The following is a 23,820-nucleotide window of genomic DNA, read 5'->3' as shown; positions in this document are numbered from 1 at the left end:
AATTTTACAAATAAAAGCATTAAAATACGATTATTAGAATTTTAATGATTATATAAATTTCAGAATATTTTCTTGTTAAGTTAGGCTGGTATGGCTTTGTGGTTTGGGCATTGGATTTCAAATCTGTTAGTCGTAGGATCAGATCTAGTCATAAAAAATGCTCGTCTTTTACAGCCATGTGTGTATTTTAATATTACAATCAATCACATTATTTGTCGGGTAAAATGAGGGACGGCTAACGTAGACAGCTCTCGAGTATTTTTGCGCGAAATTCAATAAACAAACTGATTAACACTTTTAGTATGTGTAAAGATGGCGTTAGCTATCTAGATTTCTGCGAAGCTTTAGTCGACGAATGGGTGAATGATGTTCGTATAAGTTTTACAATGTTTTATTCAAATTAAGTTGCAGATATAATTCTTTTATCGTACTTTCTCTTTATATTTAGAGTAATTCAGCACAATTAACAGGGATTTTACGAAAGTTAGTCATTGTATCTTTTAAGTACTAGCCCTCCAGCAGCATGTCTGTACATTTACAACGCTGGAAACCGTGTTTCGATATCCGTGGTGGGCAGAGCATAGATAAATATATATGTAAAAACGGCTGGCATGGATTGAGAAAAATTTATGTAGAGGAGTGAACAACGTTTCGACCTTCTTTGGTCATCGTCAGGTTTACAAAGAAAGAAAGAGGTAACTGATCAATAGCTGACCACATGTTTGAAGGGGATTTTGTAATTGAGTGTAGGAATGGAGATGGCATGCTTAGATGTTTGATTATATTTATTAATATAGGTATAAAGGTGTTCCTTTGTATTGGTTTATTTTGGCCTTGAATTGTTGTATAAGTTAGGCTTCTTTAATTTTGCGTTTGTTTATGTTTGTTTCTTTATTTAGTATTTGGGTGTTTTCTATGGTTATGTTGTGTTTGGAAATGTGTGAAGGTGACATTTAGTGTTCTTTGAATCTGGTTTCCATTTTTCTACTTGTTTCTCCAATATAGAAGTTGTGGCACATTGCATTTTATAAATAATGTTGGTGTGGTGCTTGTCAGTGTAGTTTTTACATAGTATAGACCTTAGTTTTGTACAAGCCTGGTTTTTGAATAAATTTGGTATTAACTGGAATGTCATATTTTGTTTCTAGTTTTTGCCAAATGTTGGTTATTTTTCTGTTGATGTTGGGAATATATGGTATGCAGCAGTATATGGTTTCACATTTTTGTAATTCATGGGATATATTTACTTTTATTAGTTGATTTTGCTTTTTGTCTAGGTGTGTGCATATAATGTTTTCTATGGTTTGTGGAGGAAACTTATTGATGTTGATGAAGTATTGTTTTATTTTGTCTATCTGAAGTTTCCACCCAGTGTAATCAAAACTTTGATTTTAGCATTATAAATTTGAAAATTTACCACTGTCCCAATGGGGGACTGTTATAAAAATATTTCTGGCAGAAAGCACAGAAAATAATGGATTGAAAGAGTTAATAAGTCATTGTTAACAAGAAGTATGTATATGTTTGATGTCCTTTTCTGTAGTTTCTTTCCACTTTGCTTGTCACATAATTGCTTATAATTTAAAAGATATGTGGTATTCATTTCAATTTTGTAAAAACAAAACCAATACCACATATCTGTTAATCTGTTCATAGATTCTAGTTTTCCTTTTAAGATGTTGGGTGGTTGCATGTGTGTATTTCTTAAAGGAAGTATTTTTTAACTAACTTAAATATACAAACATCCTCAATTGAAAATAACCCATTCAACAGGATGATTTTAATAGGCAAGATGAAAATCAACATTAAAACCCTTAATAACTTTACTCCAGGCCATGAAAGGATTCGAAACACTATTCTTAAAAGTGCATCACCCTCTCTCTTCACACACCTCCAAAATATAATGAACTTAACTCTCTTTTCTGGACACTATCTTGACACATAGTAAAAGCATTTATCACAGTAATACTAAAAGAAACCACCAACAGCTCAAGGCTCAACATGACCAGGTAGTTAGAGCACTCAACTCGTAATCTGAGGGTCCCCTGTCACAACAAACATGCTTGCCCTTTCAATTGTGGGGGCATTATTATGTGACAGTCAATCCCACTATTCATTGGTAAAAGGTTATCCCAAGAGTTGGCAGTGGGTGGTGATGACTAGCTGCCTTCCCTCTAGTCCTACACTGCAAAATTAGGGATAGCTAGCACAGATAGCCCTTGTTTAGCTTTGCTTGAAATTCAAAACAAACAAACCAAACCCAGATAACTTTAGACCAATAAGTCTTCTCAGTTGCCTTGGGAATTTCTTGGAAAAACTTATCTCTAATAGACTACTCTTGTTTTGTGAGAACCACAACCTCACACCAAACATTCAAAACTCCTTACACAAGGGGAAGCAAACCATAGACCACTTAACAAGACTTACTGAATCTATACATAGAGCATTTAATAACATCCAAGCAACTATAGCAGTTTCCCCAGACATAGAAAAAACATTTGATTCTCTGTGGCATAATGCCCTCGGATATCATCTGCAAAACATGGGAATTAATACCACCCTTAGGTGGATCTCCAGCTTTCTTACAGACAGAACAGCTATGGTCAAAATTAACAACACATTTTCTGAAACATTCAATATCATAGCAGGTGTTCCACAGGGATCTGTTCTTTCACCCCACTATGCATCCTGTTTGCCAGCAATATTCCTTTCCTGAGCCTACCCAATACTTTTGTCTTGCAATATGCAGACAACATTGCTGTCTGGAGCACCTTGCAAAATCCAATAATTACTGCAGACAGAATTCAAAAATCTGTGGACACCATCCTTGAATGGTGTGACAACTGGAGGGTAACCCTCAATCCTCATAGAACAACAGCAGTTATTTTCCACCATAGTTTAAATAAACAATTTAATAACATTAAGAAAAAGTTAAAATCCAACTCAAAATAGCCAAATAAAGATAAGCTCAACAGTCAAATTTTTAGATATAACCTTTGATACATGACTAACATTATCTCAACATTTCAAACACATAAATAAATTCGTAAGCAAATGAATTGCCCACTTAAACGTAATCACAGGTAAGAACAAAGGTTGCAACCTTGAAATGCTAATTGAAATATATGTAGCATATATCCAGCCAGTCATAGAGTATGAATGCCAAATCACCTATAACTGCTCAAAAAGTATAAGAAACATGATTCAATTACAACAAGACAAAGTTTTCAGATTAGCCTTAAGACTCCTCAAATACACCCAATTTGCCTGTCTACACAAATCATGCAACATTGAAAGGGTCAGCAAAAAATTAGTCTGTTTTTCAATGAAATATTATAACAAAGCAGAACAACGAAACTCCTGCTGGCCATCCTAAAGATAATGATGAGCGCCCCATACAAAGCAACATTCTTCGTATAACTTGTATCTAACACTAACACAACCACAAACACACTGAAGGCACATTACATATTTTTATAATTTTGTATGTTTACATTTTCAGGTATGGGCACAGAACAGGTAGATTATTCTGCACCTGTTCTGTGAAAGTGGGTTTTTTCTGATTTCCCCCCCCCTCACATCTAAATTATTGGCTTGTTTGGTTCATCCTAGTCAAGGCATTGGATTTATAGATCCCTGCCACCAAATGGCTGTGGTAAAAGCTCATTAATTTGTTGTTTAAATGGTTTGTCCAGACTCTGCTGATGTGTTTCTTTTCTTCACAGCTGTGTCTTCTCATTTTCAATATTGTCGACATCTTCGAAGTCACCACCTCCTTCACTGAAGGCCGTGGACTTCACTCTGCCTCGACACCCACCAGATATTTACCAAATCTTGTAGTAGGCATTCACTGACCTTTCTACCAACACCACTGAAATAATTAATTATTTGACTTCTTAATATATTCATGGCAGGGGCAAAAGGGGACACTCTTATCCCTGAACACCCCAGTTGGGAAAGTGAAATATATTTCCTTAAAACTAAATACCTGCTGTAGTTTATTCAGGTTTAGTGCACATGTGATGTAAACATGTGGTAACAGATATTGTATCAACATACTGTATGATTATCATGTGATAGGAGACATAACGTTGTTCGTTAATGTCTGATTTTGTGTTGAATTTTAAACAAGTACACACACTGAATACTGAAAAATTTTATTTGCAGAAAGTTTTTTTCTGTGTTTTTAAACAACAGTGGTTTATTGTATTTCAAGGATAAACAGGACGTACAGTTACATGTACCTGTGGTTCTGTTTATCTAATATCTGGAACGAGAAGCATGCTGATATGTTGTGGGTGGATGAAAAGAGTTAGGACTGTGAATGAAAACAGACACAAAACGAATTTTATTAATGAAGAGAAAAGAATAAATTTTAACTGGCTAACCATTCAAGTGGAGTTCTATACTGTTACCAATTACATTTCAAAAGAACAGTGATTTTCATATTAATCAAAATGAATTTCACTGGATATAAGAGAAATATACAAGTTACTTTTTCAAGGTGAAAGTGAACATAACAAAAATGGTTTGCTTGTTTAATGAATTTAGTGTAAAATAGTGCATATAACAAATGCAATAATCAGTGAAAAACAGATGAGATTTCATAGTAGGCCCTGACTCTGAAGACAAAAATAAACCATGATTCATATTCTGTTTCTGACATATCACAGAATTGGATCATAACTGTCTGAAAGTCTGTGCTTCATGTGGCAGTTGTAGAGCATTTTCAGGTGACACACTGTACATACATAGGAGTTAAATTCTTTGAACAAATCCTGATATGAAAAAGTAACATGATTGAATTGGCTCATGGCCTTGAACACATTTTGTATGTTCTAAAGTAGAACTAAATATCAACATTTTTATGATAAGAGACATAATTTTTATCTTACTTAGGCTTGTTTTCTGTCTGACTTTAAATTTTATACCAATATAAAGTTAAAACTTGATGCTGTGAAAAGTATGTATAAATTATAATTTTTAGTCAAATTGTATGTTAAAGTGACAGAAGGAGACAGGACAAATAACATAGTCATACATACACAAATTATACATAAATAAGACTCACAGCTATTTAAACATATAAGGTAAAATATGTGACAAAAAAAATTAAAATGTAATAATACCATATAAAACCCTTTAAAATATAATTGAATTCTTGGAAAATAAACCTTTTTATAAAGTGAAACAAAACATAATGCATGAAACCATCAATGTAATACAAAAGAAAACCAAATACATTAAAGTACCTAAATCATTCTTCAATCAATCAATCATAGTGAAGGTTGACAATTAAGCTTTTCTCTTGTTCTCTATTCCTTGTTACCTGCACCAGCTTTTTTAATTCAAGTGTTTTTGTCTCCAGTCCATTCCTGATTATATATAACATTTTTACATCTTTCCTGAGCAATTACTTGAAATTGAAGAATCTTGTGTGTGTTTTTTTCAGTTCCTATCCTTGGCTTCACCTCTTTCTTCACATTTGATATCACTACTGGTAATCCTTTTTAAGTAAGTCTTACTTCGATCCTCATTCTGTGACTTCCTTAGATAATGAAATAATAATTCTCTCAGCTTTCTTGATACTTATTATGAGCCTATAGTCTTGCCCTGTATCATAAATATAGTATCATCACCATTCTTGTTATTACAAATTCTATTTCCTTAAGCCTTGATATTTTTGTATTAGTAACTACTTTTCTCATCAACCATCTTGTATATAAATTATATAATGTTGTTTGTTTTTTTTAAATTTCGCACAAAGCTTCTCGAGGGCTATCTGCACTAGCCATCCATAATTTAGCAGTGTAAGACTAGAGGGAAGGCAGCTAGTCATCACCGCTCACTGCCAACTCTTGGGCTACTCTTTTACCAATGTATAGTGGGATTGACTAACACATTATAATACCCTTACAGCTGAAAGGGCATGCATGTTTGGTGCAACTGGGATGAGAACCCGTGACCCTCAGATTATTAGTCGAATGCCTAAATCCACCTGGCCATGCCAGGCCTATATAATGTTAATGGTTGCAGTTATATTTGTTACATGTCTCCTAACTGTGAACTAGCTGCTTAATTCTCTGTTTAATCAAACTGCTGCTTCTTGACTTCAGTTTAGAATTCTGATGTTTGCTCAATTTTCATTCTGATAATTATCTTTTCACAACTTTCTCAACGTCTGTGAATCGTACATAATGATTACTTTGCATTTCCTGAGCCTGAAATCCAATGAAGAATATGCTTTCTTGTATGCCCTTACATTTTTAAAAATTATTTTGATTTTCTGACAGTTCATTGTTAACCTTATATTAAATATCTTGAGTATTACTTTTAGCAGTACTTTTAAGGTGTAAGTTGATAGTTCTGTATTTAACACACTTCATAGACTTAATTTTTTTGGGGATAAGCACAAGCATAACTTTTTTTTTTTTTTAAAGTGTGAACATCATTTCATCTTTATAAATTGAATTACAAGTTGAAATTAAAACATTGTGTTGCCTCACTTTCCTCCATTTCTACACACATTTTATTCAGGTAGTCATATTCTATCTATCTACACAAATGCTTGATTTCTTTATTCTACTTCATTCTGTTTCTGTCTTCCTTCCTTCATCTTTTACTATTTCATCCTGTTTTCTTCACAACCTTGTCTCCTGCTTCTTTTAACACCTCTTTGAATTTAACCCACAGGTTCTCAGCATCCATGTAAGTTCTTATATAATGAATATTTCAGATTGTTGTTTTTTATCTTTGTCACAAAGATATTTAGTTTTTCCAAATTTTTGTAAGTCCCAGTTTACTCTACGTGAGGCTTCTTTGTTCATCTTCTCCAGCTTTGGTCTTATTTGCCCAATCACTAGTTGTGACCAGAACCATGATCTCTTTCTAGATAACTTTTAACTGTTGTAATAGAATTTTGGAAAAATAATCAAAGCAATACAACAGATAAAAAATCCATTTAAATAAAAGATATAAAACAAACCCTTTAATTTTAACAATATCAATAAGTTGGATTATGCATTCAACACACATTCACATAAAGACCAATAAAATGCAAAATAAATTACTCCTTACATATGTTGAATAAACTTAATGGCTAAGCATTAAGTATGCAAGCTTGTGATGCTAAAATCAAGTTTTTATATCCACTGTGGGCAGAGCAAATTGCCCATTGTGTAGCTTTCCGATTAATAACAGCCAATTCAAACCATAGTTCATGATTAAATATACATATAGGTAAGAATAATAATAATATTAATGCAATCATGTAAAACTATATCTTAGAAGGAAAAGAGATTGGAATATAACAGAGGAAACATATGAAAGCTTTGTAAACACCTGCTGACAGTATAAGGTACTGGATAATTAAAGGTAACTACGTACTAGTTTCTAGTGAAACCACAGCCAAGGAATTGGGCTTAGAGAAATCAAATCTAATTGGTTAATAGCATTTTCATTATTTCTCAGTTAGTTGAAATAAAACAAATACAGTTTAGTTGTATTTGTTGTTTATCCTCTGCTTAGGGATAGAGATTGAATCTGATTGATGGATGAAGCATAATTACAAAAATAAAACTGTTAAAAATTGAAAGCTTATAGTTCTAGTGAGCCACAAAAATATAATTTAATTAATGCTCAGAAACTGATTCTGAAACAAATCCTTTAACTCTAGTTTGCTTATCCAAACAGATAATGTTATTGACAGTTAAAATGTTCACTACATGAATAAATTTGACATTAGGTATTAAAAACAAAAGTAAAACTGTACATAGCTATCTGAAGAGTTTAGTTTCATAAACAAAATTGTTCTTAGCTTTCAAATTTTGATGTTGTAGTTAAGTAAAAGCATTTCCTGTTATTTTTTGAGGGAAGTCATCATATTAACATGTTAAAAGTTTCATCCATGATATTTTATATTTACTGAACTGCATAACAGACTAAAAACTTTGTGAACCTAACAATGACCAAATAAGGTCAAAACGTTGTTTGCTCCTCTGCTGATGCTTTCTCTACCCATACCAGCCATTTTTAAATATATAAAAACTTTTAACTAATACAATAGGTACTGGGACAATGAGAAGCTTTCTTACAACACCGCTTATTTTTTTATACAGGAATAGCTTTTTTCCTCCTGACTGTTTAAAACACCTATACAAATAATGTCATCGAACCACCTCTTTTTCTTTTTTAAAAATTCAAATCAGTTTTTCAAACAAAGAAGACATTGATACAAATCTTGATTGGAGTGGCAAAACTATTCAAGTTTTTGTCTCACAAAAAACCGACAGTTTTTTATTTATTTGATAGATGTGAATAAGCAGGTTTCATATCAGCAGGGAGAACGAAAGCAAGTATAAAAATATCTTTGCCATCCACAGCTCTTTTTTTTTTTCCATATAATTTGTTTGATTTTATGTTTAACTTTTCACTCATTGGTGGCTGTTCAAGACCTTGTTTATATACTTTTCTTTGTTCAAGAGCGTTGACAAATACCCTAAAAGGTAAGAAAATTGAAAAAAAACTTCAGGTAAGGCTCTGCCAATAGATTTGTTCTTGAATTGTGTTAGACTAATATACTGATAGCTTGAAATGTAGTGAGTTTTGCAGGAAAAATTAACTTTGCTTATTTCAAGGTATCTCCAGAAAAAGTGGAGCTACATTTCTTAATTGATTTCACAGTATTCGTGTTTCAAGTGGAACGTGAGATTCGTTATATATGCTTGAACAGTTGTGTTCAATACAATATTTCGTATAATGCAGGCATTGTTTAATTTTTGTATATTACAACTTGTTTCGTGTACTCGTCCTTTCAATTTACCGTTAGCCAATACACTGTTTAATTTTTCAAATAGTTCCTTCAACCGTTTATTTTTAAAAATAATTATCTTACTTAAGATTCGTTTATTTTTTATTTCATGTTTGTTTTTATTAATATTTTCGTTTTCACATTCTTTTCTACATTTTAACCCTTTTTTAAGCGACAGTTACGAACACACGTAAGATAAAAACCTATTTTTTTTTTGTTTATCATACCACTTCATGACACCGTTGGACATTGTTTCTTGGGCCCTGCAATAGAATGTGTTAGAATGAACGATAAATTGATATTTTTCTCGTAACGTATTTTCTGCCAGGATACATCGTTAACGCACTTTTTGTCAATAGAGTAGACGTACAAGTGTATGACTAATACACCGTGTCAGTTAATATTATACTGAGAATATGGGTAAAGTGTTAATAATAACAATTTAATGTGATTGTTTTATTAAAATATTATGCTAATATGCGGCGTTTTTGAACGTTAATATACCTTACTTGCAATTTTAAGATGCTTTCCTACCTGTGTAATAATTTTAAAGTTCACTGACTTTATAAACTGAAAACATTATACAACAATTTACATGTTTTATAATCCCATGTTGACAGATAAGAACTAAAAAATAAATTACAATCCCTCTTGAATGTCAACTAGATAAAATGGCGGCTATAACAAAACCACATGACACGGTTTCATGTGAGAGAGTGAAACGAAGCACGTGACAACGTGTGGCACGGGTATTCTTTGAATAGCTCAGCCGCAATGAGTGTTGAGAGGCCAAATAATGCATATAGAAAGGAAATGAATAACAGAAACAACTACCACAAAACTTGAATATCGTTATTAAGGCTATGTAAGTTTATATTGGAGACTTACTGTTGACAGAGATGTGATTGTTAAAATTCACGAGAGATGCTGTTAGGATTTATTTCTCTTTGGAAATATTTTCTTAGTTCACTGCCATCAAGAGATGATATATTTAATTATTTTCGATTGAAGGCTGGAGTTCGTTCGCTTGAGTTTTACAAGTAAGTTGTATGTACTTCGTGCCCTTCTGGTTAACGTATTTGTTCATAATAAAAGCAGAAATAAATGTATTTGTATATGTGAGCTGTATATACGTATTACAAGTACAGATAAAAAAAAATTGAAATTTTGAACTCAACTACGTATGATTATTTAATGAATAAATCATTTAAATATTTCGTGCATATTGCAAATTAATGTCCAAACATTTTTCTTGAGAATATACAAAGTAACTAACAGTATTACATCGGATTTTTCAGTTGAAAGTAAATGTAATTAATTTAATGAAAAATCTGTTTCTGTGATGCTTATTTTAAAACATTCTTTAATATGAATAACTGAGATAAAAAAAACTTGGCTTAATATCTCAGCGATACCAAAATTGTTCTACAAACTACAGAAAGGTAATGTCGAGTTTTTTTGTTTTTTTTTCAATAGCAAATTTTATGTTCTGGTGTCTGTCATTCAGATACGATAAAAAATACGTATGTACAAAATTATTATATACATAGTTTTATAAAAGACCAGACGGAAGTTATCAAAAAACTTTTGTAACCGTGATCTTTCATAATAGCATAGATAAAAAATTAGCTCGACACGGAGCTAATTTACATCCCATTGCTGCACCATAAATTTCGCTCTAACATTTTCCTTGAAACATAAATATGATTTTATTGCGAAATTAAGTAGGTCAAGAAGCACAGCTTTACTTAAACCATTTACAACACCACAGTTTTCAAATTGGTTTCTTGGTGGAATAGCGGTAATTTTTCGGATGTGGCTTTGCTATACGAAAACACACGCATACTCAAGTTTGTGCATAGATTAATCATTTCTTTCAATCGAATGGTAGTTATAGTTATTCAGTATCAAAATCGGCATTAAAGACTGGTTTCAAGAAGGTTAGTTTCCTGAGGTATTCAAAGATGTCAAAACTGTCGCAAAATGTTCATTAGTGGTAAATGGTTTCATATAATCCACTAAAAAATCCAGTTTTTAATCATAAATGCCTAGGTTAGATACATTAGGTCTAATAGGACAGTTACTATTGTGAATTTTGGTAATCCACGAGAGAAGTGAACTCTAATGACTTTTCTAGTGGATAACCTCCTGTAAGCTAATGAGGGTTTACCTTTCGTTCAGTTAACGTGTATCTTTTTTTCTCAAAATCCTTGTTTTGAAGAAGTTACACGTCTATTAGTAGAGCGAAACATTGATCATGCCAACAGACTGCCCTTTAAAAAACACACAAAATTAATAACATACCAAAAAGTCTACCAAAGAAGAAATATAACAATAAAAAATAAATATATATATTGTTTACATGGATGAAACTGGAAAAGCATTAGCAACAAATAGACCTAAAATTTATGAGAAAAAGAATATTAAATGTTTGTTTTTTCCTAACGTTTTTCTTAATTTGCTCATTGCGGATTCAAATCCAGAAACGTGTGCAGATAGAGTTTCGAATCAATTTTTCCTTTCGTACCAGACACTTTCCAGTCGGCATTTTGATCAATACCGAAAGTAGTCAGTTGGGCTGGATGATAAGAGACAAAAGATTATTTCAAACCCTATTTGTATATGGAGTACATGTATGTATTATTCTAAGTTTTACCGTTTAAACACTGACAGATGTCCATTGTGGATCTTAAATCGGAGGCGTGTAAAAATAGCATTTCAAAATTACTATTTTTTCTTAACCTCCCACAAGATACTGTCCAAAATACTTTTTTTTTATCTCACGTACCGTAACTTTTTAATTTACTGTAATGTATATTTAGATACTTCCAAGAAAATGCAACAAAAGTTAAAATAATGCAGATAAGCCCTACATTTATATAAAATATGACAAAATAGTGTCGTCATAAGATATTTCAATGTAGATTACTGGTCAAAAGTGTCGTTAGTAGCAAAATTGAATCATCAAAAATTAATTTACATTTCTTTAATTTACTGAGATATACATTTTTAAAACAATGTTTTAATATATTTTATACAATCTGTTCGGAATATATATTTTACATTCAAAATAGTATCTTTCAAATAATATTCAGAGCACTGTCGTATGACATCAGTTAGTGAATATACAATTTCTTTTGAGACCTTGATTTTTGGGAAATGAAAGAAATAATTACATAGTATGAATACCAACCTCTCAAGTCACATGTTTGATCGTATGATATCTAGATAAGGAAACAGAATAAGTAGGGTAAAAGGAAGTATCATTTTTATTAGTCAAACACTCTTTGTGTATATTGCATTGTAACAAAAATTCCAGTTAATTGTACAAACTATATTAAATACATTGAACTTGTATATTCATAAGATTACAGTGAAATTTCTGAAAGGTAAATGTAAGTTTTCAAAATAACTTTGACAAATTTTCATACTTGTGTTAAAAATGTAACACACACACACACACACGTATACAATATTGTACTGCTGCACAGACAAATACGAAGATAAAAATATATTTTTAAGTTTCGCACAAAATCATTCTTAAGTTTAGATTTGATTTTTAAACTAATATTTGTTATTTCTCTATTTTATTATTTTCTCTTCTGTCTGTGACACACCTGAAGGAGCCTATGCAAAAACATAATTATTTTTTGTTTTAATACCAGTTGAAAATATTTTTTATTTCGCAAAAATAAGTGCAGTTATTTTGGACAATGTTTTTATGTGAAATTATTTATTTAAATCAGATCGTGAAGTGGGTCAGCGGTAAGTTTACGGAACTTAAACATTCGGTGTTTGTCTCCTCGCTACTAACGGAGCACAGATATCTCATCGAGTAGCTTTGTGCTGGAAACAGCAATAATTATTTGCAAATTTGAAAATAGCCTATGAATACACAAAAAAGTACCCGTCCTCAGTGACGGAAAAAGTTTAAGCTAATCTGTTAATTTAAATTCTTTCCTGGACTTTAAAAAGGTTAATAGTGCTGCACTCTTGGTTTCACTCCAAGCTACTTAACTACCCATTGTGAAAAGTAATTGTTGAACATTTCAGTCATGGCAAAAGCTTTTCAACAATATGTAAATCTACATTTTTATTCTTTAAGCTACGTCACATTTTGAAACGTGAATGATAGTGTGATTACTTCCTAACAATTTAATGTAAAATATGCTGCTTGTGAAATAAAATTTATGTCAACATTATTTATGCCTGTTTTCCAGTCATTTCGAAAGTGAATGTTGAGCTTTTCTGACGGGAGACAGACAAACGTTTAGACAGTCAACACGGTTTGCAGTATGTATATATATATATATATATATATAATATTAACTATACTATTCACATATACAACTAAACAACAACAACATAAAAACAAAACGTAACGGAAAGAGGTTCATATTAATGAAGAGTTTGTGAAAATGAACTATACATATTTGTTTGGAAATTAATAATAGTAACGAGAAAATCATCTCTCACCAAATATTTTAAGTTTGCGAATGGTACTAAATACTTTTATTTAAAAAAAACTTTGATATCTACATTCTTGAGCAGAAAAGAAAGAATAATAAGATATGAAGTTGGTTGATTTTTCAAGCCAATAAGTGGAACTTGGTATCCACAATGAAAATGGGTATCTTTCACCAAAAGTATTATTATAAATAAGCCTTTTATGGCCGGCATAAAGTAAAGGGAAGACGATTGGACAGTACATATTTGAAATTATAGCTTACCATGTCTATTTATAAACTGCAAGAGGGACTATATAAATTACAGCATATCTGATTCTTGATTTACGTTACTACCTTACTTAGAAGACTGAAATATTACAGTTTAAACAACTTTATAAACCAGTATGCGTAAAACTTGTAATAAAAAAGCACGCAAACTACAAATTTCTATTCCATCTTTTCCATTTCGGACTTGGAATCAAATCACATAAAAATAGCATTTCAGATCTATCATTTGTTTCTAACAAGTATTTGTCTAAGAGGCCTTTTGTATAGTACCAGAATTTGTCAGCTGGGACGGATAATGAGAGAGAGAAAAAACATTTGAAAGTGAGGGAGGTTTAGTTTACATGATTTTTGTTACAAATTTTATGTGTTTGTCTTCTCGTCACTGAAATTAGATAATTTAACGAGGAGGAGAAGATTTTAAAATTAATATTTTCGTAACAATGTCACTATTACTTAGCATTACAATAATGTTTGTCCCTATTGGGCCCGGCATGGCCAGGTGGGTTAAGGCGTTCGACTCGTAATCTGAGGGTCGCGGGTTCGAATCCCCGTTGCACCAAACATGCTTGCCCTTTAAGCCGTGAGGGCGTTATAATGTAATGGTCAGTCCCACTATTCGTTGGTAAAAGAGTAGCCCAAGAGTTGGCGTTGAGTGGTGATGACTAGCTGCCTTCCCTCTAGTCTTACACTACAAAATTAGAGACGACTAGCGCAGATAACCCTCGAGTAGCTTTGCGTAAAATTTCAAACAATTTTCCAATGCACCCATAGGCACACACGTATAAAAGAGAGAAGAGAAGCCCTATTTTGGTAAATACTAACCAAAACGCAATGAAAGATCGGAAGAAGCACTTGAAACTATGAGTTGTATTCTAGCCAGTAATTGAAGACCTCACAAAAATAGCAAATAAAGAGGGAGAGTTTTGACCTTTTCGCATCTGCTAAATTCTTTGAGTTGAAGAAGTCGAAGCTTGTTGCCTTGTAATATGTAGACCACAAGTTCGTGCTCATGTACATAGCCAAGAAAGAGCTAACTCAAAAACTTACTTAGAGCAAATCCAGTATAGAATAGTACTCAAAGCTATCATGGCTATATTCAGGACGGCATTATTAAAAAAACAAAAGCGAATGGGTCAGAAAAGTAATTTTGATAGTTACAATAAATCCAAATGGAAGAACTGACAGCAGAAGAGGAACTAGCCTAAAAGATACAGAGGTCAAAAGGTATAGGAGAAATAACTTAAAAATTTCCAAAGGATTCCAACAAAAAATTAGAAAGAACAAGCCAAGCAATACAGAACATTGATAGTGTAAAATGATGTTAGAGCCACCATGGAATATGAAAGAGCCGAATTGTAAATGCCTTAGAACTGATGGATAAAAAGCCGTTATGCCTTAAAGAGATACACAACGAAACTAGGGAAAATTGGACAGGTATGCTTGGTACAATCACGGCAGAAAATTGATGACAGAATTTCACAGGGAGTTAATTTACAGTCAAATATGCTATTGATACTGGATGAATTGGAGAGAAGTCTTCAAGTAATAAAGAGACATGTTTTAGAAGGTGCACAACACAACAATGAGAAAACCAACATTTTGCTCCTTTGGTTTCATTTGACCATCATTACTACAAGAAACGGGTTCTAGTCAGTTAAGCAAAACTCGGAGCAACCATAATTTCTCGTTTACTATATCGACAAGATATTTTAAAACCTGTTGTGCATTTTGAATAAAAATGGTTTATTTGTAATAGGAATTTGACAGTATTAATACAAGTTCTATGTTAGGGATTTTTTAAAATCCAACTGACCTTTGCAGCATATTGATAATATTCTTGTTTCCTTTTAAGAATTATGATTTCTAAAACACTGAAGAGAAAACTCATCTTGTATCAAGATACCCTTTTGTACATGGAAATTGCATTTAAACCAATTCATTGTTAACATCCAATTTAAAATGTATTTCACTGCAATATTATGCGAGCGGTCAAATATGAAAATTTACGGCCTTAAATATGCATTCAGTTCTTATTTCAGTGGAGGGGAATTTGCTTTTGTGGCCCACTGACCCCACATTTTTCTTATTACTATAATAAAAACATTTTGATGGGTAGACACTTTAATTTACTCAGGATAGGTAATAGAGTGGGTTTCAGCTCTGACAGTTTATAGATTACTCACATTTTCACATATTGGACACAACAAATCTTGTTATGCACTAAAGGAAAACGACTAGTTTACGTCAACGAAAAACGAACGTGTTATAACAGCTAAAAATGTATCTCAAGACGGCTGGTATGGGTATTAAAATAGGTTAATAAAATATATCCATACAAAATAACGTCATATTACACTGCTTATCGTTGGATAAGTTTGTTTTTTTGCGATTTTGACTGAAAGTTTGGAGCTCCTTAATAACCCCTGGGAGTATGCCCCATTTTTTTCTAACCCTGGCTATGAATTTAGTTAGTAATGTAACCACAGAAGCACAGTTAAGAATATGTGAACGTACTTTTTTTGCTGTGCAAGCATATTTACTAACAGGTGAACATTTATGTGTTACAAGGTCAGGAAAAACTTGTATTGTCAAACGTGTGTTGGTGGTGCACAAGGTCAAATGATTCAAGCGTGGCCTAAATTCTAAGAGTAGGTTTTGAAGCTTTTAATTGTAGTTTTAAATATTTTTTCGTTATTTTGCTGTGAGTGAATGTGTGATCAGTGGAAGCTCGTGCTACCCAGTTTCTTTTTAACATAAATTTTGGCGTGTTCGTTAACAGAAATGTAAAGTGTTTGAATGTATCTTAGATGAAAATACCTGAGTCGTTTAGTTCAAGGTGGTGGTGTAATTTTTGACAGATATTCTATAAATTTTGAAATTAAAAGTCGTCAATAATTAATTTCGTGTCATTGATATAAGTACCTGCTTACCTTGTGCTTAATATAAATTTAACCAAATTTTCGCTGGATGAATTTAATCGTTCGTCCATTTGTTTCATTTGAGAATATATAATCGTAAAGCTTTTCTTTACATTTATTTAGGCTGAGCATTGAATAATAGTCAGTATGATGGGCTATGAAGTTGATGGCTCATGGTTTCTCGTTGCCGCAAAATCGAGCTCCGCACTTTGGGACGGTGGGTGCTTTATTAACAGTAACAGATGAATCATGATATTCGATTACAGTAGCCGAAGAGTTGGTGGCGGGTGCTTTGGCAGTTTCACTCACAACTTTTCTTTTACCGCTACACTTTGGCCCGGCATGGCCTGATGGTTAAGGCGCAAGACTCGTAATGGGAGGGTCGCGGTCTCGAATACCCGTCACACCAAACATGCTCGCTCTTTCAGCCGTGGGGACGTTATAATGTAACGGTCAATCCCACTATTCGTTAGTAAAAGAGCAGCCTAAGAGTTGACTGGGGTGGTGATGACTAGCTGCCTTCCCTCTAGTCGTGCACTGCTAAATTAGGGATGCCTAGCGCAGATAGCCCTCATGCAGCTTTACGCGAAATTCAAAAACAAACAAACGCTACACTTCAATAATAATAATAAAAGAAGCAAATTTTGTGCCATAGTTTTTAATATTTCGTTTAGTGATCTTGATTATGTGATTACTCTTTGAGAATTAAACAAAATTTAAAATTGTTGTTCGTAAAAGTTGTGTGAAAATATCTAAGAAATATGAAGAACAGTTATTTTAAAAATAGATATTTGGATATAATATGAATCAGACAGATAGTCACAAAAACATTCGTAACTTTGGCATCCAGTTTGTAACTTACATGTGTACCCTCATTCTTGTTGGGCAACATTCCGTAGGCCAATGAACCTTCAGATATTTCGACCATAGCCTGCACCTGGAGAATGTGTTTTGTTTATGAAATATACAAAGGTAGCGGCAGGAAATGTTGAGTACGTGCTTTTAGTCAGTGCAAAAAATAGTCACATGAGTGGAAAGCTGATCGACACGTTTTACGTGAAATTGACGTTGGTAAAACGAGACACTGAACAGTATACGTACTATCAGTGGTTCTATAAACGTATCCTAAAGGTGGCTGGTATGGGTAATAAAACTTTAATTAAAATTTTTCGTCATCATGAACTACCAGTAGTGGTGTTTGTTGTAAAGGTCACCTATATATATATATAAACACACATACAAGTATAGTTGCTCATTAAATTCAGCGCAGTTTCGTTCTAAACATTTTCTTTATTGTTGATATGACCTAAGTAAGAAAAATAGATTTTCATCACAAAACAAAAATTAATTCACCTGATATAAGCTGTAAAACCAGTTTGGGGTATTTACATACATTAAGACTCTTGAATTCCAAAAGAGTATGAGTTCATTTGGCTTTCCTGCTAAACTTACAATGTCATGTACATCACATTTCTTTAGAGTGATAATGAGAAAACATACAAATTTATATTGGGTAGCTAAAACTTGCAGAATGACTGGCTAGCTGAGAACCTCATGTCTTGAAGCTCATTGTATTTTTTAAGTGATCACGATCTTGCTGTAATGCTAAATTAAATTTGCATGTTTCAGTATTACAATGTGCCACACCAAGATAGGTAAAATATATGAGCTTTAAAATTTAAGTGAAAAGCTGAATTAACCTCATGTGCTTTTGGGATTGTTTGTTTGAAGTTAAACATGAAGCTACACAGTGGGCCATCTGTGCTCTGCCCACTTCATGTATCGAAACCTGTCGTTTTCTGTTGTTAAAAGTTCACACACATACTGCTTTGCCACTGGGGGGCTACTTTTGGGATTAAAATGTATGTGTAACATAGGGGAATGCGTATCTCAACATTACAACAAGCCATTTCTCACATCTAAATGCATATAAAGCTCTAGTAGTGAGAGTTTATTACATATGTAGCTGGGTTGTTTAGAACTGACAGTTTCTTAAAACTACAATTTTCAGCAGGTATAATGTGGGCTTGTATAATTTCATATTACAAAAATCAACTTGTTTTGACGTGTTTAATATTATAAAGATCAAGATTTAGTTATAGAAATATGTTATTTCTCTTGCTATTTAATATTGGAAATATTTCATGAGCAAAGAAAATTCCAAAACAATGACAAAGGTTTAATAACTTGAAAAGTTAACAACATTTGGCACATACATTTTAAGGTATTATGTCAAGTGATTGTACATATCAAATTTACATTTTTATTTAAAGCTTGTATTTAAGTACCACTCAATACAACTAATATGTTTTATCGAAATCTTCATATATTTGCATCAGGGGCCAGCAAAGGTGGGTGCACCTGAATTTTGGCAAGTCTTACAAGAAAAAAAAAAAAAAGATTGAGGAGGGGGGGTAAGAGAAAATGAGTGGCTCAGAACCAAGGGAAGCACCAGGGCATAGTTCTCCTTTCCTGGCCATGATTTTCATACTAAGTTTTTCAAAAATGTCCCAAAAAAGCCTGTTTGAATCCTGTTTTATGTAGTTGGTTGGATGTGTGAAGAGATATGAAACTAAAAGTGCAATATATTTTCTCAAGAAGATGTATGAACTGGAAAAATTAATAGTTTGGTTTAAATATATGTTATTCTATAGTAATTATTTTCTATTGATTCCACTAAAGTGAAATTAAGCACTTTTTAATTTAACACCCACACACAAAAGTTGTTTTTAGTTAAAGTTTACCAAAAACTTACATTTGAACATAATATTTTTTGTTATTAAAATGTGTACTGTAATGAATTTGCATGTTCAATAATAGTTGGAAACCTCCAAAATTCAATGGCTCGAAACAAGTACGAGTTCTCCTTTTCCGGGAATGTGACTGGAGAGGTAGAAAACTATTGTTTGATTCAAAATCTGTCAAGAAACTTTCCCGCCAAGATCTGAGCTCATCTTACGATCTGAAAAAGCTTAAAGTTAATGGCCATGTAACTGGATCAAACACAATACCTCGCAGAAAAAATGATCAGTATAGGGAAGTAGCCAGTGATGGCACTGTTTACCAGGTAAGACAGTGTTTGTTTGCTATGATGAAATGTTTTAAGAACTAAATTTATGGTGCGACATACTTGAATGCAGGTAATTTGTATTAAATTTGTTGCTGCCCAACAAATTTGAGTTTTAGTTTTTGGTTTATATACTGTACAACAAAAGTTTGCTGTATTAGTAAGCTTCAAATGGTCCTAGATTTAAAAAAAACTTGATTCATAGAATATATGTACATGTATTGTTACCATAAATTTTCACTACAGTTGGACTACTAGTAAAGTGTATAATTTAAGTTGAAAACTAATAATATGTTGAAAACAATATCAGAGAGAGAAACTCAGATATTTATTATTAATTACAGCAAAATATGTTTCTGGTATTTATGAAGAGTAAAATTGTACGCACAATAAAAACTACTTTGGTAATAATTAACTTCTCCAACTGGGAAATAAACTCCTGTTTTTTCTTCATTACACAGTGTACCAGTTTTTCTGTTTGACTCAGTCTGTTAGTTGTACAGAATACATGGTTAAATACATAATAAATATGAAAAGTATAGCCTAACTTAAACCTGTGTGTGCAAGTAAAAGTTAAATCGCTCATGCCATGACCTTTACAGAACACTGTTCAACATGATATTATGTATTTAATGTCAGAGTTACCAAATACACATTTTACTTTACATTGCTGATTTATCAATAGTTGATAACAGAGAAGATTAGATACGAGACACAGGGATACTGAAAAGCTAGATATGCATTTTGGAGATTCTAGAGATTATGAAAATGCAGTATGCAAAGTGTACAAAGGAAAGAAGTGTTTCTGTTCACATGAACATCACCTTGTAATCTATTTTGTCTGATATAGACAGATATCATCAATTCACAGACATATCTCCACTAGATGTGGATTCCTGTATGTGGTGAGGGTACCTTCCAGGGAAAGTTCTGTTCTTTCAGTTTACCTCCTCTGGGATCTAAACACCCACCAACATGTTAGCCATGAGTGGTGGCTTGTGAAGGAGAAGAGATCCTAGTGGTTGAGGAGTCTAACCTTACCACACTACTTTAGCCTCGGATTCCTGTACACAGGTAGCCTTGGGGTGGCCCTCCTTGAGTCAATCAAATGGTCCACTTGGGCTGGTGTCAACCAAATACCAGTGTTGGATGTTCTCAACAGATGATGTGGGCATTGCATCAGATGCTGATGTTTGGGTATAGTGCTCATGAAACCCTGGTATTCCTGCAGTGACCTTGTTTGGCATTGTAGTGCATCCCCTTATAACTCATAGAGCTCCATGGTGGGTGGGGTCAGTGGGTACCGAAATATTCTTTTTTTTCATCACGGATCCTCCAAATACCAACTTAGATAAAACAGTGAAAAAACAGTCCACAGGTAAACAACCATGTCTTGAAGATTCTGAGCAGCAATCTTCAATGTCTGTAATACCTGAACCTCATTTTCTTATACTACATTCTCTTTCAGATAAACCTTTAGAACAAATGTCTCCCTTTTTCATTCAGAAGGGACTAGAGGGATTTGCTGGCTTTCCAAAGTCAGTAAAGAATCTTTGCTCTGGTGACATCTCAACACAGTGAACTCCTCTTGCATTCAAAGGCAATTGGGGATATACCTATTGAGGTTACGTCTCAAGCTACTTTGAATTTGTCACAAGGAGTTATTGTTGAGATAGATTTGAAGAACATCCCCAAGTCAGAGATTCTCGCTGGTTTCTCCACTCAAGATGTTTCTGCAGTAAGGCGTATCTCCACTCGCAAAGGTGGAATTATGATGTCGACTAATGTCCTCATTCAGACATTTACATCACCACATCTACGTGGCACCATCAAGGCAGATTATCTTAATTGCAAGGTATGGCCATACATTCCAAACTCTCTCAGATGTTTCCAGTGTCAGCAGTTTGGTCATTCAAAGACATCATGTTGTTGTTCCTTGACATGTGCTCGTTGCAGTGGTAAGGACCACTATGCCTGTGAGTGTGATACAGATCCTCATTGCATCAATTGCAATGACTTTTACTTGTTCTACTTTTGTTCTTGCCATAAAAAGAGGTACAGCATTTGAAAATGATTTGTAATATTACTTACCCTGAGGCTCGAAAGTTGCTGTCCACCACTTCATCTCGGATGTATGCTGCCGCACTTCATTTCACTACTGCAGTGGGAGTGCACATGGATGTCTTTGTATCTCCAAAAGAATCATTCTCAAATCAAATGAAAAGTCTTTTAACCTCCATGGTTAAAAAAAGTTGATGATGAATCAACATCAACTCCCTTCTCTGTTCCTAACATACATTCCAGCACAACCCAAGATCCACTTCCTTTTGTTCTGGGTATGGGCATTTCCTAGGGTACATCTTCTCCCATCCCAAAATGCAAAACAATCACTCATTCATGTCCTCAGTTTGCGGAATCCTTTTCCAACAACAAAGACCTACCCAATCGACTCAGGACAGGATCCATGGAGGTTGATAGACCTCTCTCGAATAAATACAGTAAAGAAAAAAGACGTAGTCACAAAAAGAATGGCTCTCCACCCAATTTGCCAACACATAAATAAAAATGGCCACCTTGATACCGTGGAGCTGTAAAGGTTTACATTCTATTCGGGATGACATCAAAGCACTGATTGCTTCCTACCATCCTATATGTCTTGCAGGAAACATTTCTGAAACCTTGCCAATGCAGTTTCCTTTCAGCAGTTTTCTTTGTACAGAAATGACAGGCTGTGTGATGGATGAATGCATGGAGGGGTGGCACTGTTGGTTGATCAGCATGTGCTCACCCTGTCTTTGCCACTTAACACACCCTTGGAGGCTGCAGCCATTCATGTTTCCATGAGTCATACCATCACTGTTTGTTCTCTTTAACTGTTGCCTGGAGAGATGTATAATCAATCAGACCTTGGTGATCTCATTGAACAGTTGCTGTCTCCCTTTTTATTCCTGGGAAACTTTAATAGACATCATCGCCTCTGGGGAAGTGTTAATATTGATGGGAGGGGTTGCTCTGTAGTGCATATGCTCTCTGATCACAACCTTTCTCTTTCCAATAGTGGTTCTTATACTTATTTTCATGCACCTAGTCAGTCTTGTACTGCTATTGATTTCTCAGTTTGCTCCCCTTCCCTATTCTTTTACTTTTCATGGAGAGTTGGCAATAACCAACAAGGCAGTGATCATTTTTTTATAATTTTGAGAGAGACTGGCTGTGGTCAGTGAAACCCGAGCCGCATGCACAGGTGGAAGATGGATCAAGCAAACTGGTCCTCTTTCACTGCTTTCACAGAACTTGATCCTGCCATCATCTGGTGCCAGGCTGTTATTCTACCTTTCTCTAAGCCTGGGAAGGATCCCAAGATTCCTTCAAACTATTATTCAGTTGCTTTTACGAGCTATCTCTGTAAGACCTTAGAGAGGGTGGTTAATGTTCGTCTTGTTTGGTTCCTCGAATCAAACAACCTTTTCTGACACACCCAGTGTGGGTTCACACAACAGCACTCCACCATGGACCACCTGATTCAACTTGAAATGTCAGTCAGAGAAGACTTTCTCAAACAACAACATCTTGTATCAATATTCTTTGACATTGAGAAGGTGGATGATAAACCTTGGAGGTATGGCATTTTGCAAGACCTCCATTTATATGGGTTACATGGACATTTGCCCATTTTTATTAAACATTTTTTAATGGACAGATGATTCCAAATTCATGTAGGTTCGACACTTTTCCGTTCCTTTCTACATGAACTTGGAGTCCCTTAAGGCTGTGTTTTGAGTGTCACACTTTTTGGTATAAAGATAATGCCATCACTGAACAACTCCCTCTGACTGTTGCAAACAGGCTCTATGTCAATGGAATTTCACATCTTGTGTCAGTTGTTGAATGTGAGGTGTAATGAGAGGCAGTTACAAACTGCCCTCAATCGTTTACTGAAGTGGACCACAGGAAACGGTTTTAACTTCTCTCTCTAAAACAGTTTGCATGCGCTTTTGCTGCCAATGAGATATTCACCCTTAACCCTTAACTGTATCAGTTAAGTTGTGCTACATGTGGTCCCTGAGACAAAGTTTTTAGGGATGATCTTTATACCACATATGAAGTAGCTACTGGTTAAGTGTACAAGAGCACTGAACATCCTCTGTATCTTTTCTTCCATCTAGGCTCGGCATGGCCATGTGTAATAAGGCGTGCGACTCGTTGTCCGAGGTTCGCGGGTTCGCATCCCAGTCGTGCCAAACATGCTTGCCCTTTCAGCCGTGGGGGCATTATAATGTGACGGTCAAT

General features: G+C 33.9%; 1 protein-coding gene across 8 annotated transcripts in view; it reads left to right on the top strand.

Moving 5' to 3' along the window:
• Window positions 1-23,820, top strand: part of LOC143252792 (folliculin-interacting protein 2-like) — a 116,593-nt gene that overhangs the window by 31,124 nt on the left and 61,649 nt on the right. For 2 of the 8 annotated variants that reach the window (XM_076505494.1, XM_076505493.1), the window contains exons 1-2: window positions 9,433-9,849; window positions 19,284-19,530. In XM_076505494.1, the coding sequence (XP_076361609.1) occupies window positions 9,734-9,849; window positions 19,284-19,530 (363 nt within the window). In that variant the 5' untranslated portion in view covers window positions 9,433-9,733. Of the gene's footprint in view, window positions 1-5,452; window positions 5,515-9,429; window positions 9,850-13,047; window positions 13,103-19,283; window positions 19,531-23,820 lie in introns of those variants that run through there. The other 6 variants (XM_076505495.1, XM_076505497.1, XM_076505498.1 and 3 more) reach the window with 5 other exon arrangements.

The sequence above is a fragment of the Tachypleus tridentatus genome, chromosome 6 (genome assembly GCF_004210375.1).
Source record: "Tachypleus tridentatus isolate NWPU-2018 chromosome 6, ASM421037v1, whole genome shotgun sequence".
Taxonomy (NCBI): domain Eukaryota; kingdom Metazoa; phylum Arthropoda; class Merostomata; order Xiphosura; family Limulidae; genus Tachypleus; species Tachypleus tridentatus.
This window is presented reverse-complemented; position numbering and strand designations above follow the sequence as displayed.